Here is a 14,722-nt window from a genome sequence, read left to right as displayed (position 1 = left end):
ATGCCAAATTATATCACTCATTATTTTTCACATTTTGAAGCCAGGTGATATGTTCTTTAGCATACGCTTATATAAAAATAACTTTAAAAGAAACTTCTGTTTTACAAAGACTTCTTTAATATAGACAACAACACTGTTTATGCATAAAACTTAAAAACCAAGCTTTCAAAATGGTATGTTTTATAGAAATATCTTTGGATAACTATGAATAAATATCACAAATGTGTAAATCGCATTTAGTTGGTACAAAATATTAGCTAAGCATGTAAAAAACATTTTGTACTTTCCTTTCTTCAAAAGAAATAGCATAAGTATTTCAAGTCCCATATATATTTGCATACATGCATTGGCAGTAATGTAGGTTGTAGGATCTTTGAAATAAACAGACTGTGAGGCGTGCCTTTATACTAAGTGAAATTAATACAGCCAATGTTTGAAAATGTGCACATACAAATCCTTGGGTTAAAATATGCTAAATTATCAGAGTTTTTTCCTGTGTAGCTGCAAAGTGGTTACCAAATTTAATTTTTTCATAATATAGTATGGGTCATTTATAATTCAGAAAATCCTTTAGAACAATATGTGCTTATATTTACACAGCTACATCAAACCACCTCCTAGAATGAATGTGTCAGGTGATAAAGAGAGCCTGCTGTGATAAGACCACCCTGACAGAGAAACACAAAAAAACCCAACAAGCATGTAAAATTGGGTTACTTGTAATCTATGTTACTCCACACTAAGATGTTAAGAAAATTTCTCAATCTCCTTCATTTCCGCCCATGTCCTGCCCTTCCATAGCATCCTCAAATTTAGTTCATGTATAATGCAGCTGTACTACTTTTCTAATGATTTTCTCTTCCTGTCAAAGTACAAAGCATGCTGATATGGTCACACACTGTAATGGAGCTGCACAGATTTTTGTTGCTGTTGCTGTTAATATGTGGAGAAGTGACCAAGATGTTTTTATGGGGAAAACATACTAAATACAATTTCCACAAGAGACTCTGATTGGATGACTAACTCAAGAAGAATTATTTGACATACATTAATTTCTTAACATATGAAAACCAAACTCATTTTCAAGTGTCATTTTAACTGGTATGTATTCCTCCTGATGAAAGGAAATCCCATCCATGTATTCTTTCTGGATTCAAAAACATCACATCCATCTCTTGATTGCAAGTTTAAGTCAAATATCACTTTGTAAACAATCCTGTCATTCCTCAGTTTTTGATATAGCTTCCAAACAGAAGTTTCAAAACAACCCTGACTAGCAAACACATCACTGTACTTTAAACAGACTGACGTTTTTCTATCCCACGTTTCAGGAAGGTTAAAAGACGCATGCACATAGGCAAGGATCATCACTGTAGACAACAGATTCTAAGTGAGAATATTCTTTCTTTAGGTAGATTAGGCAACACTTGTTTTTAAACTAACTACCAACCAAACGAAGTCACTTATTTTTTTTAATGACTCACCCTACCATGTTACCAGCAAATACGTCAGGGAGAAAAAACAGCTATGTGTTTCAAACTATGCTTACCTAAAAACCTGCATCTGGTCACTTTGCATTTTAGGAGATGCCCCATTCTGGGATAATCAAGGTATGTACTTTACAATAGGGAATTTAGGTTTAATTATCGAACTTTAATACCATGTTATATAGGTCAAGTCAGTATGTGTGTCTTTCTCCTGAAACAAAGAAATTCAGAGTAAACAGGATTTCAAATTTCATAGTAGAAATAGCAAGATATGTTTTGAGAATGTCATCTACAGTAACACAAATCAATATTAAATGCTTTATGCAGGAAGCACACTTTCAGAAAATGGGCCCTAAAGCTTTCTGGGATCCGACCCTAATTACTGGAGCAGGCTCTTGCCGTTTGTCTCTCTCTTCAATTATTTACGGGGCAAAAAGAGCCAAATGGCATTGCATTAGCTATATTAAATGCTATGTACTTGGTTTCTAACTTACTAATGGTACATAAAAATTACTAAGGTGAATGTGCCAGTAGAAACCTGGCCCTTTTTCTTCTTCACCTGAATGTATCTATTTATTATTCATATAGTTAAGTGTTGAATAGGCTGTCCTTTAGGCACCCAATGCTGCATAATTTAAGCAAGTGCATTAAACATATATGATATCTAAAAGGTAGTGCATTGATTATATCTCAAAATTTCTTTGAACAACCTGTATATACAATGTATCTCACAAAAAATGAGCACCTCCCTTGGGTCCCTGAAAACAACTATGTGGGGACCACACAGAAATGAATGAGTATCCTTGCTTCTACCATTTTGCTGCTTTCTGGTCACCCAAAGTAAGATGAGAATTGAGGGGAACAAAAAAGAGGTCCTTGATTACTAAAAAATTTCTGGTCTCCTTGAGGACAAGTGTCCTTTTTTTACATGAGCAAATACAGAGCTATGTTGTAGGTATATAACATGGACCACACACACTGTAAGAAAGAAAAGCTTATCAAGATTGAATCAGAGATTCTTTGCATCAGGCCAGGAATGTCCTCTGCCAGCAAGAACATGATTACAACCTACCAAAGAAAGTTCAGACACTGCATCCATCCTTCATTCTTTTGTGATCTAGAAAGGCACCTGGAGGGTGATAGAAGGTGCAGATCGCTGAAGAAGGCTGCTGCATCCAACTTCAACCCTCCCAAATTAGGAAAAGAAGCTTCCAAAGCAGTGAAACCCTCACTTTCATGGGCCCAATATATATATATTTATTTTAATGAGTCCAGAATGCCTCAAATCTCACTGTAAAAGTAAGAGAGGCCCACTAACAAGGTACCCGGGGTCCCTAGAAAGTCCATTGCAATTTGTATGGCTACATGTCATCCGCTGTGTTACCTAAGAGTATGCCAAGGCCGCTTTTCAGAAAGCACCACTGGAAATCGATCTGTGGTCAACATATAAGGTAGTATTTTTCTAAACTAAATACAAAGTCACTCCTTTGCCCTGAAATCTGCCCATTGTCCTTCCTTTGCAAAAGCTACAGGGTAGATGAAAAGGAACATCAGTGAACGGGGAGTGAACTTTGGCCACTTTTTCACCCAAAACACCAGCGTAAAAGTAGAAATCAGTAACCAGGTGAAGTGCCACACCGCACAAAGATCAAGGCGAGGGGCGGGCGCGCAAGGCCGGAGGCGGGGAAGAAAATGTCCCGTCCCCCCACTTCAAGCCCCAGTCATCGCGCGCGCGGGAGGCTGAGGGGCGTCCCTAGGAGCCCCGAGGCTGCGCACCCCTCCGAGGGAAGGCAAGAGTTACTGCTCGCAGGGCGAGGCCCAGGAGAATCGGTCGGAAAGCCGCGCCGCCCGCGGGTCGTGCCGCGGAGCCCCAGGCGTCGGCGGCCGAGCAGCCACCGCTCGGTAAGGGGCGCCGCTCGGCCCCGCGACCCTCCCCGCCTCCCGGGCCAGGAAGGGGCTGGCGGCTCTTTCCTGTCTAGTCTCTCCCCCCACGGCTTTCTGTAACCCGATCCCGCACTCCGCTCGCCGGGCAGCCGCAGCCCCGCGCGCCGCCCCGCGCCGCCCAGGCCAGCGCTATAGTTAGCAACCCTCCATCAACTCCGCCGGGGGTGGCGGGGGCTCGCCGCGCGCGCCCCTGCCCGGGCCCCGACCGGCGCGCGCGCCCCCTGCGCCCCGCGCCCCCGGCGCCCCTTTACCTTCGCTTGAAGATACTGGGGGTAGTAGTAGGTGGCGTACTGAGGGTACATCTGCTGTTTCCACACTTTGCCCATGAAGCTGGAAGAAAGCCTGCCGTGAGCCTGCCGTGCAGGGTCGCGGGCACTTTGGGGTTTCCAAGTCTCGATCTCTCCTGCCTCTCCCTTTCCGGCGGCGGCGGCGGCGGCTGCCGCTGCTCCACCTCCCAACCCGGACCAGACGTCGTCGTCGTCGTCCTCCTCCTCCTCCTCCTTCTCCTCCTCCCAGGCAGAGAGAAAGACACTGCAGAGCGCAGAGGGCACCCTGGACAGGGCGCTCCCAAGGAGTTGTCTCCCGGAGCCCGACTGCTCCGGGGCGGCCGAGGGCCGGCGCGCGGGCCGCTCTCCGCTCCGGCGAGCAGGCGGAGCGGGGCTGGGAGGTGATCAGTACAAGTGGAAAGTGCTGCTGCGGCGGCGGCGGCGGCGACGGCTTCGCTCCGTGCCAGGCGGCATCTGGGGTGGGTGCGCCGGATTGGGAGAGGGGAGAGGGGCTGGCGCGCCGAGGCGGTGGGGGGAAGGGCGGGCGGGGCGGGGCTTGGGCGCCGCGGAGCCCGGGACCCGCTGGAGGTGAGGGCTGAGTTTTAACCACTCCTCACCTCCAGGGCTCGCGGTTGGACGAGCGGAAACCCTGGGAACCCGGGTCGCTTTGTGTTGGGGATGGGGGGTGGGGGGTGACTCGGGGACCCAGTTTAAGAACTGCAAAGTGGACACCTCGTTTCGTTTCTTGAGTTTTTATCGCCGTAAGGGGGAGGGGAAGTAAGGAGAAAGCAGAGGAAATCTGATCAATTTCTCACTCCTCCCCACCCCCGCCCAATGATTTTTTTTTCATAAGAGATGGAAAATGATTTAGTGTCCGACCGCAAAGCTGGGGTCGGACACCTGGGTTCTGTTCCCCCAACCCCCAGGACACAACACTAATTTTCTAGGTGACCTTGGGAGGGTTAGTATCGTTTGGTTTGGTTTTCCCAGATGTGAGAAGTGAAATCGTACCCTCTGCACAAGGGGAGGCAAAGCTCTATCAAACACACATACACACACACCTCACAACAAATAGACGATCCTTCTAAGGGGGAGATGCCGCAAAGAGGCAGAATGTTATTATTAGAGGACACAATATAGACATCAGCTTTTCTCTGCCTCTTTCTAATGCTGCCAGACAGTCTGTCAACTCCCACTCAGGAGCAAGGAAACTCCTGAGTTTGGAATATTTTAAGGCCATTTTGAAAGTCACGCTGGCATATTGTTGCAGTGTGCTTCAGTGACATATAAAATCCATCTTTCTCTTTCTGCCTCTCTCCATCTCCTAATTGTCACAGTTCTAGACAGCCCCAGACAGCAGTGGTTCGGTTCACTATGTAACTGGTTATAATTTAATGGAGTTAATTGATCCCTGAAGCAGCCTGTAGAAGACTCTTATATTCTAGCTCAAAAAGAGATAATACCAAAATGTACAAATAGAGTAAGAAAGCACCTCTAAATTGGAGTTCTTGCACATCTAATAAAATGTGATAAAAAAATTCATTTGTTATTAAATAGACCTTGATTACTTTGTTTTGCCATTTTGCTTTTCCGAGTCTATTTTCCTAACAGCCCAAAAGGTAAACCAAACTAAAATGGAATGCATAATTTTGTTAAAGTTACATTTTTATACCATTACTTTTCAAAGCAGGTTTAGTTAGATGCTTTAAAACAAAGAGTGGCGTGAAACCCTTACAGTCTTTATAAGATTTAGACAAAGTTTAAGGTTATATATTTCAACAAAACAAAATAAATGTAAGCTCATATGAGAACATTTTGGATATGTCAGGAGGCAAATCATGTATTCTTAAGAAAATTAACAGTTAACCTATGTAAAAATCCTATACAGAAACTAGTATTTACTGGGTTTCTGATATATGGTGAGCACTGTTGAGGTTAATGTAAATCAGAAGGTCAGAGTGGTTCACTATCTGGCTAGGGGGGCTTTAAAAAGTTTCTTACATTGTTTCATTGTGGGACTCTTTAATGTTTTGGGGCAGAAAATTGACATGAACTAACTTGTGCTTTAGGAACTTGTGTTGAAAGGCTTGAGGTGATAAGGGAAATTACCAAACTTAGACTGTTCTACTTTTTTTCTGAATGATGACAATTTAGCCTGGTTAAAGAACACAGAAGCACACACACAATTACGTGGACACTTGATTTATGACTGAATTGGTATTGCAGAGCAGTGGAGAAAGAATGAGCTTTTCAATAAATGATTCTAGGTCAATTGGCTATCCATATGGAAAAAATGAAATTGGAGCCCTGCCTCACAAAAGGGAAACAAAAATGTTCAAGTGAATTAAAGACTTAAATTTTTTTTAAAAAATCATAAAATGGGGCACCTGCGTAGCTCAGTTGGTTAAGCTTCGACTTCAGCTCAGGTCATGGTCAGGTTCCTGAGTTCAAGCCCCATGTGGGGCTGCGTGCTGACAGATCAGAGCCTGGAGCCGGCTTCAGATTCTGTGTCTCCCTCTGTCTCTGCTCCTCCCCCACTCATGCTCCGTGTCCCTCTCTCTCTCAAAAATAAATAAACAATGAAAAAATTTTTTAAATTATAAAGCTATTAGAAGACAATGGAAGGAAATATCTTTATAGCCTTTAAGGGAGAGATTCCTTTAATAAGGTGACCAAAAGTGCAAGATTGATCAATTTAACTATATTAAAATTATGAACACTGGTTCATCAGAAGATTCTGTATAGAAAGTGAAAAAGCAAACCACAAGATAGTTATTTGTAATCCACAAAACTATAAAAAGTTAATATGTAGAATATAGAAAGAACTCCTTGGTATCAATAAGAAAAAGGAAAAGAGCAAACGACCAATGCATGTTTCACAGAAGAGGAATAACAAACGTTCCTATAACTTTGAAAAGACGCCTATCCTTAGTAATAAAGGAAATGCAAATGGACACAATAAGATACCATTTCACACTTACTAGATCAACAGAAAATAGGACTGAAAAATGTTAAGTAGGCAAAGTGGAAAAGGGGAGCCTCTTGAAAACTACCGTCCAGGGAAAGTGTGAATTGGTACAACCATCATTTTAGGAAACAGTTTGGCATTGCCCAATTTCACTTGCATGTAATCTACGGCACAATAGTTCTACTTGTAGATACATACCTCAAAGAAAGTATTCAATATATGCACCAAGAGAAATACACAGAAATGTCCACAATATACTAACAACTCAAATGTCTATCAACCATTGAATGGATAAAAAGACTATGGCACTTGCACACAATGTAACACTTTACAGCAGTGAAAATGAATAAACTACAGTTAAAAGCATCAACATGTATCTTTTCAGAATGAATGTTGAAAAAGCAAGCCAACATAAAGCATAGTTCCATTTGTATGGAGTTAAAAAAATAACAAAAAGTATATTGTGTAAGAGTAGGTACATGAAAAATAAGAAGATAACAGAAAATTCAGAACAGTGGTTATCTCTGAGGTAGAAAGGTGAGATATTCAGAGAGGGACCGAAAGGAACTGGTAGAGATGGTAACTTTTCATGTTTTCACTGGGTTGTGAATACGTATCTCAATGTTTTTCTTTAAGTGGTTCAGAGACTTTTTTGTATGTTTGCTGTATTTTATACTAAAACATTTTAAAAACAAAACTGAGCTTTTAATTTTAATCATGATCATTTTCAAACAAATACAAAAGCAGAGAGGATAATGAACCAGCTTCAATACTTCATTAACATTTGTAATTCTTGTTACACTCACACCCACACCCACACTCACCCACACACTCACCCATACACCAGCACGCTTTTATTTTTCTGGAGTATTTTAAAGCAAATCCCAAACATCATGTCATGTCACCTGCAACTACCTTAATATCTACCTCAATTAAATAAGAACCTAAACACAATATCATGATCACATCTAACAAAATTCATAATTTATTAAGATCTACTAATACCCAGTTCTTTCATTTTCCTCTGATTATCTAAAAATCACTTTTGTGGTTCATTTAAATCAGACTGAAACAATGTCCACATATTAAATTTGGTTGATGTATTACCTAAGCCTCTTTAATATATAAAAGTTCGCCCCCACTCACTTTTTATTTTTTATTTTTTTGCTTATATATTTATTTTATTAATATAGTTTATTGTCAAGCTGGTTTCCATATAACACCCAATGCTCATCCCCACAAGTGCCTTCCTCCATGCCCATCACTCCCCTTTCCCTCTCCCCATCAACCCTCAGTTTGTTCTCAGTATTTAAGAGTCTCTTATGGTTTGCCTCCCTCCCTCTCCTTAACTATTTTCCCTTTCCCCTCCCCCATGGTCCTCTGTTAAGTTTCTCCTGTTCCACATATGAGTGAAAACATATGGTATCTGTCCTCTGCCTGACTTATTTCTTTTAGCATAATGCCCTCAAGTTCCATCCACATTGCTACACATGGCCAGATTTCATTCTTTCTCATTGCCATGTAGTATTCCATTGTATAGATGAACCACATCTTCTTGATCCATTCGTCAGTTGATGGACACTTAGGCTCTTTCCATGTTGTGGCTATTGTTGAAAGTGCTGCTATGAACATTGGAGTACATGGGCCCCTATGTATCAGCACTCCAGTATCCCTTGGGTAAATTCCTAGGAGTGCTATTGCTGGGTCATAGGGGAGTTCAATTGTTAATTTATTGAGGAACCTCCACACTGTTTTCCAGAGGGGCTGCACCAGTTTGCATTTCCACCAACAGTGTAGGAGGGTGCCCGTTTCTCCACATCCTCACTAGCATCTACTGTCTCCTCATTTGTTCATTTGAGGCACTCTGACTGGCGTGCCCACTCACTTTTTAAATTGATAGTTATTTGTTAAAGAAATCATGGAATGATTTCCATTCTATGATTTCCATTCCATAGAATGTCCCACATGGCTGATTTTACCCTCTTGGTGTCTTTTAAAGTGATGATTAGTTCTAAGAAGGGAAGAGAAGCAAAAATCATATAAAAACAGAGATGGAGGCAAGCCATAAGAGACTCTTAAATATAGAGAACAAACTGAGGGTTGCTGGAGGGGTTTGGGATGGGCTAAATGGGCAAAAGGCATTAAGGAGGACACTTGTTGGGATGAGTCCTGGGTGTTATATGTAAGTGATGAATCACTAAATTCTACTCCTGAAATCATTATTATGCTATATGTTAACTAACTTGGATTTAAATTTAAAAATACTACTAGTAGTAAAACATAAAGTGATGGTTAGTTCTAGAGGTTTAATTACATTCAGGTTCACTTTTTTTTTTGGCAAACAATGTTCCATAGACGGTGCTGAACACACATAGGTGATGTGACGTACATCATGTCACACCAGCAGACAGACACATAATGCCCGATTGTCTCATTTTTAGTGATACTGAGATTGATCACAAGTTCTGGTATTATCAGTCTGATTTGTCCATTAAAAAGTTCCATGGTTTTAAGAGTCCTTCATGAGTGTTACTTCTACCCATTATTTCATTAGGTATTACAAAATTATGGTTTTACAGTTTTACCACTTCTGCATTTATTAGTTCGAAATTGTCTATGGAGAAAAATTTTCTTCAACTCCTTGGTTACCTTGAAGTACAATTACCACAGGAAAAGCAAGATAAATTTCTTCCTACTTACTGATTTTGAGAATAATAAATTGATGCCATAGGAAACTCCAAACTTAACCAATTTTAAGTAATATTCTGGACTTACAGCTTTTTATATATCTTCTTTGTTTCAATCCATCACAGTCATTATTCTTATTGGTGCTTAAATAGTCCCATCTTTGGTCAATGGGAGACTCTTTGAATTGACTCCTATGTCTTTTTTTGTTGTTATTATTATTACCAGATCCCAATAGGCTGATAGATTTTTTGTTTTCTAGCATGATAAAACTGTCCGAGATTTTTGTACAGTTTGTGCCCAAGCCTGGGTCAGCTATTTCTCTAATAAACCCATGTCAGCTTGCTCAGAAAAAAAATTTTTTAAATAATAACAAATTCTTTAAAATGTGTTCTTCATACTTATCACATTTGGTAGAAGGACCTCATGAAAGATTCTTAATGAAATTTGTGCCAAGATGACCCTTAGGAGAGCATGAGCCATTGAGTGATGTTCCCCAAGAGAAGCTGTACATTTACACCTTCACTAACATTTAAGAAGTATACTCTATGTCCAGGACACATATAGATACCATTGGGGATGTAGTTGACTTGGTGTTTGGCTGCACGGGGGCTTACCATCTAATAAGAGATACACAAACAAAACGACATTAGGTTATGGTAAATTCTATGAAGAAAGCAACCGTATAATGAGAGGACAGCAACTTTTGTGGGGAGTTGGGTTAGAGATTTTTAAGTAGAGTTGTCCGGGAAAATCTCTTTCAGGCAACATGTTAAAAGAGAATGACGTGTCAGCCATAAGAAGCTTGTGTGAGGTGAAAGGTAGGGGAGCTGTGTCCCTGCAGAAGCAGCAGTAAGTTAAAGACATTGAAGCACCAATTGTCCCATCCAAGAGCTCTAATCTGGTTTCACTTCGAACCAAGAGTAAACATTTTTTTTATTATAGTTAATCAGAAGTGGACCAAACAAGTCAGCATTCATAAATGCCTTTGATCTAATGTCATCTGCCTAAGAGTATTGAGATAAATGAAGGATAAAATTAGAAATGTTGCAACAAAACTCCCTGTAGTAGATAGGACATCAGCAAATTGGAAATGGGATTTAGATTTTTTAGAAAGACTTCATGCAGAACTTGGAGAATTACTAACTATGAGTACTCTTGCTTCCATACTAGGTAACTAGATGCTGTCTGTAATACATTTATTGAATATTTAAGCTCTTTTTTTAAGCATTTATTCATTTTTTTGAGAGAGAGAGAGAGAGAGAGAGAGAACATGAGCAGGGGAGGGGGCACAGAGAGAGGGAAACACAGAATCCAAAGCAGGCTCCAGGTTCTGAGCTGTCAGCACAGTGCCTGACGTGGGGTTCAAACTCACAAATCATGAGATCATGACCTGAGTCAAAGTCAGATGCTTAACTGACTGAGCCACCCAGGTGCTCCCACGCACGTTAAGTATTTAACTGAATAGTTAAAACTGAAAGGCCAGTTTGGGCAAGGTGAAAGTGTGACTGACATATATGTTAGAAGTCTGAGTGGGTTAAACAAATAAGAATGAAGATTAAAAGGAATCAGTGGTTTTACTCTACAATAAAATTTTGTCCTGAATAAGGAATTGTTTTAGTCTTTAAGAAGGTTCAGTATAAATTTTCTAGCTTGATATTTCTTATATATGTGGGTTGAGAACTTATTTTGTAGACCCCTACCCTAAGAAACTAAAATCTTATTATCCTTATAAGTGGAATATTCTTAAAAAATTTTTTTATCAAAACAAATCACAAATTAAAAATATCTCAGAATGTGTCCCATATCCCCCACCAGAGTTTGGAAAGCATTGTTTAGTTCACACTTTTTATCACAGCTCATAACTTCTTGTGGAACCAGATGCTTCCCATTTTTCCAGATTCATCTCCTTCCACTACACTACCTATTGGCTTATGCTTCTTTCTTCCCCATTCACTCCTGCTCCTTTCAACTCCCGTCATATTGTTGTATAACCCCAACCAGCTTTGGCTTTTTCTGATCCATCTGCCAACCATACCTTTCAACTTTCTTCACCTGGTCCACTCTATTCTTTTCCTTATGCCTCAACCTCGTCACATCTTCCTCCCACCAAGTTAAATCAAATGCCCATCCTATGGAACCCAGCCTGAGTCTCTCTCCCAAGCACCAATTATCCAATTACTTGATCAACGTGCAAATCCATTGGAGGCACATGGAGAAATGTTTCAAGACTAGGAATCCTCCAGAATTTGTAGTGGTAAATGTTTTTAAGTGCTCAAAGATCCCTTCTAATTTAGACATTCAGTGATTTTGTTACTTGCAGGAATGAATGTAACAACCACCCACTTGTCCCCTCTGTGGCCCAGTGTATTTTGGACTGATAAAAGGAACACATATATTTCAAATGGTAGGTATTAAATTTAGAAAAAAATTCCTCCAGGAAGTGAAATAGACACAGAGTACACATGATTTAAAAATTGTTTTTGATAAATGTATTAACGAAAGCAAAAGGTGGGCACTGTTTAGGAAACTCCATTACAGTGAATATTTATTAATGTTGATAATGACAGACTACAATGTCCTAAAGTTAGCAAGTAATGCACTGAGCTGGGTGCTGCTAAGAATGTGGTAGAACTAAGGACTCAGTTGACTATCAAGAACATACGTTCCCCCCAAAAGCTCTGCTTGGAAAGGGTGGTCCATAAATATTTCACCTCTTTCTCACTCCAACTGACCTGACTCAGATGATCATCTCCATCAAGGGACAAATGAAATAATTTAGTAACTAATTAATTCATCCAATGAGCATTCAGTAAGCACCATCACTATGCAAGGAACTATTGGTTGATAAACCCTAGAAGCAAGTAAAGATCTGGACCCTGCCCTTAAGGAACCATTGTTCTATTTGCACTCATCAGCTCATCTTAAGAATATGTTTGTTGGGGCACCTGGGTGGCTTAGTCGGTTAAGCGTCCGACTTTCGCTTAGGTCATGATCTCGCGGTTTGTGGGTTCGAGCCCCGCGTCGGGCTCTGTGCTGACTGCCAGCTCAGAGCCTGGAGCCTGTTTCAGTCTGTGACTCCCTCTCTCTCTGACCCTCCCCTGCTCACACTGTCTCTCTCTCTCCTAGAAATAAAAAAAAATTAAAAAAAAAGAATATGTTTGTTAACAGGTTGCTGATAAGTATTATTATAACCTTTGATGACATCAAAACTCAAAATAATTTAAAATGTTCAAGAGTCAAGGGTGTAAGCCAGTGGAATAGGAAGGAGACAAATTTCTCTCACTTTATTGTCTGATTTCTTTTCTATAGGCCTGCAGTTCTCAAGCCACATTTGTTAGAAATTTGGATTTTATGCAGGTCAACATTTCCTAGAGATAGATTTTTAACTTTTGTGCCTTTGCTTTCCAGGTTTTTAAAATGCTTTTGATAAAAATTATTTAATGGCATAATTTTTTTAATATTTTAAGAAGACCAACAAAATCATGTTATTAAACATGTGTCTACTGAGGCTTATTTCTTTCAACTGTAATTCACTTCTTAAAATAGCCTGACCTGTGCAGCAATATGTTTAGATGCCTATGTGAGGTAGGCTGTGATTTCATGATTTCACAGAAGGGGTCAAGAAAAGGTGCTTGTGCTCCAAATATCTTAATGAGGATGTTTCCAATATTCTCTCCAATGATAGAGCTTCTACATAAGTATCTAAAGAGATAGAAGAGAATTTTTGCCTTTCCCAAATTTCTTTCTTTTTTTAAAATTACACCCCCAAACATTAAAGACAAGTATTTAGTCATTTCAATTCTTAGATGTTAGAGATTTTTTTAAGTTAAAAATCAGATAAAACAAAGAATGTCCTAAAAGGTGAGATTTAACCAGTGCATGTACATACGTTATATATGTATGTACGTATGTATATACACACACAAAAATACTCTTCAGTGTGGTCCTGAAACAAAAAGGTGTAACATGTTTCAAGATCACATAGAAATATTCAATAAAAATAAAAGCCCAACACTATAAGTTCTATCAAGTTTTATCTTCTAGGGCAGGGTTCTGTGGCATTGTAAATTCTTAGCCAAGCCAGGGTAGAAGGTATTGGTAATTCTATTTCCTTGATGTTGCTGTGGAAACATCAACAGCTAGGGAAGAAGGAAAGAACACATAAAGGAAAGATCATCTTCAGCTTCTTTAGCACTTGTACATTTTCCAAATTTAAATTACAGCTGAATTCTCAGCAATGCTTTCTTTTTGTTCCTAGGACTTCTTGTGGTCTTATCTGGACTTTACCACCATCATTGCCATCACCATTATTTTGAAATTATTTTAACATCATAATTACTTTTTAGTTTACTCACATAAGTTACCTCCTGTAGACTTCATTGAAATCCTTCCAGGTAGAGATTTTTGCTAAGGGCACAGACTCTGGAGTTAGACTACCTTGGTTTAAAGCTGGCTGTTCCACTCCCTAGGCTGGGAAAGGGCAAAATGAAGTTGTTGAGAGATTAAATGAGTTAATATACAAGTAGGACTTAGAATAGTGCCTGGCATAGGTTAAACACTATAAAAGTATATTTCACTACCATATGTTGCCACCAACATCACCACCAGAAACACTAGCATGTTAATGCAAACTTGAAAGGAACTTGTGTTGATAAATTTCTCTCTAACAGGTTGATGCAGAAGGAAGAAGGATGGAAAGAAAGAAGGCAGGACAGAAGTAAGAAAGGAAAGATGATTTATGTGTTATGGCATGAAGAGGCACATTTTAGCAGACAGCCATACTATGAGGTATATTAAACTGGCAGTTATGACCTCTACTTGTTTGTAAAAAACAATGCCTGAGATGAAAGATGTACCTGAAAAGATTAATAACAACTTAGAAGATAACAACACTGCAGAAGAAAAGATAAGTGAACTTGAATATGTAGCAATAAAAGTTATCCAAAACAAAAACAAAAACATTTTAATATCATGATTATAAATGATAATTTATATACAAATATGGAAATGCTTGTGTAAAAATTACAAGAGTATGTGAGCTAGGATGTTGTGATAGTGAATAATGTTTTTTTTTCTGTTGTTGCTTTAATTTTCAGTATTTAGTCATTCTGTTGTTTACCATATGCATACTAGGTGGGCTGACACTGTTAATCAACAGGACACTAAGGATAAATTAAATATTGTTCCTGTCCTCTAGTGGTTCTCAGTCTAGTAGAGAAAACAGGCATGTAAATACATGATTCCTATAGAATATGTTAAGCCTGATAAGGACGAAGCGCTTTATTTGGACTAAGGAAGTCCAGGGAAGACTCTCTAAGAAGAGATATTTTTAGCTATAGTTTATGGGGGAGGGGGAGAGTTTACCGAGT

The 14,722-nt window shown here is 39.6% G+C and overlaps 1 protein-coding gene across 5 annotated transcripts in view; it reads right to left on the bottom strand.

Annotated features, from left to right (window-relative positions):
- The window catches only part of RBMS1 (RNA binding motif single stranded interacting protein 1), a 214,151-nt gene extending 209,963 nt beyond the window's left edge, over positions 1-4,188 (bottom strand). For 3 of the 5 annotated variants that reach the window (XM_039237561.1, XM_039237559.1, XM_039237562.1), the window contains exon 1: positions 3,683-4,187. In XM_039237561.1, coding sequence (XP_039093492.1) covers positions 3,683-3,757 — 75 coding nt within the window. In that variant the 5' untranslated portion in view covers positions 3,758-4,187. Of the gene's footprint in view, positions 1-3,682 lie in introns of all 5 variants that reach the window. The other 2 variants (XM_039237556.1, XM_039237557.1) reach the window with 1 other exon arrangement.
- Between the last annotated feature and the right edge of the window lie 10,534 nt (positions 4,189-14,722).

Source organism: Hyaena hyaena, unplaced genomic scaffold, assembly GCF_003009895.1.
Source record: "Hyaena hyaena isolate Hyena2069 unplaced genomic scaffold, ASM300989v1 scaffold_126, whole genome shotgun sequence".
NCBI lineage: Eukaryota > Metazoa > Chordata > Mammalia > Carnivora > Hyaenidae > Hyaena > Hyaena hyaena.
This window is presented reverse-complemented; position numbering and strand designations above follow the sequence as displayed.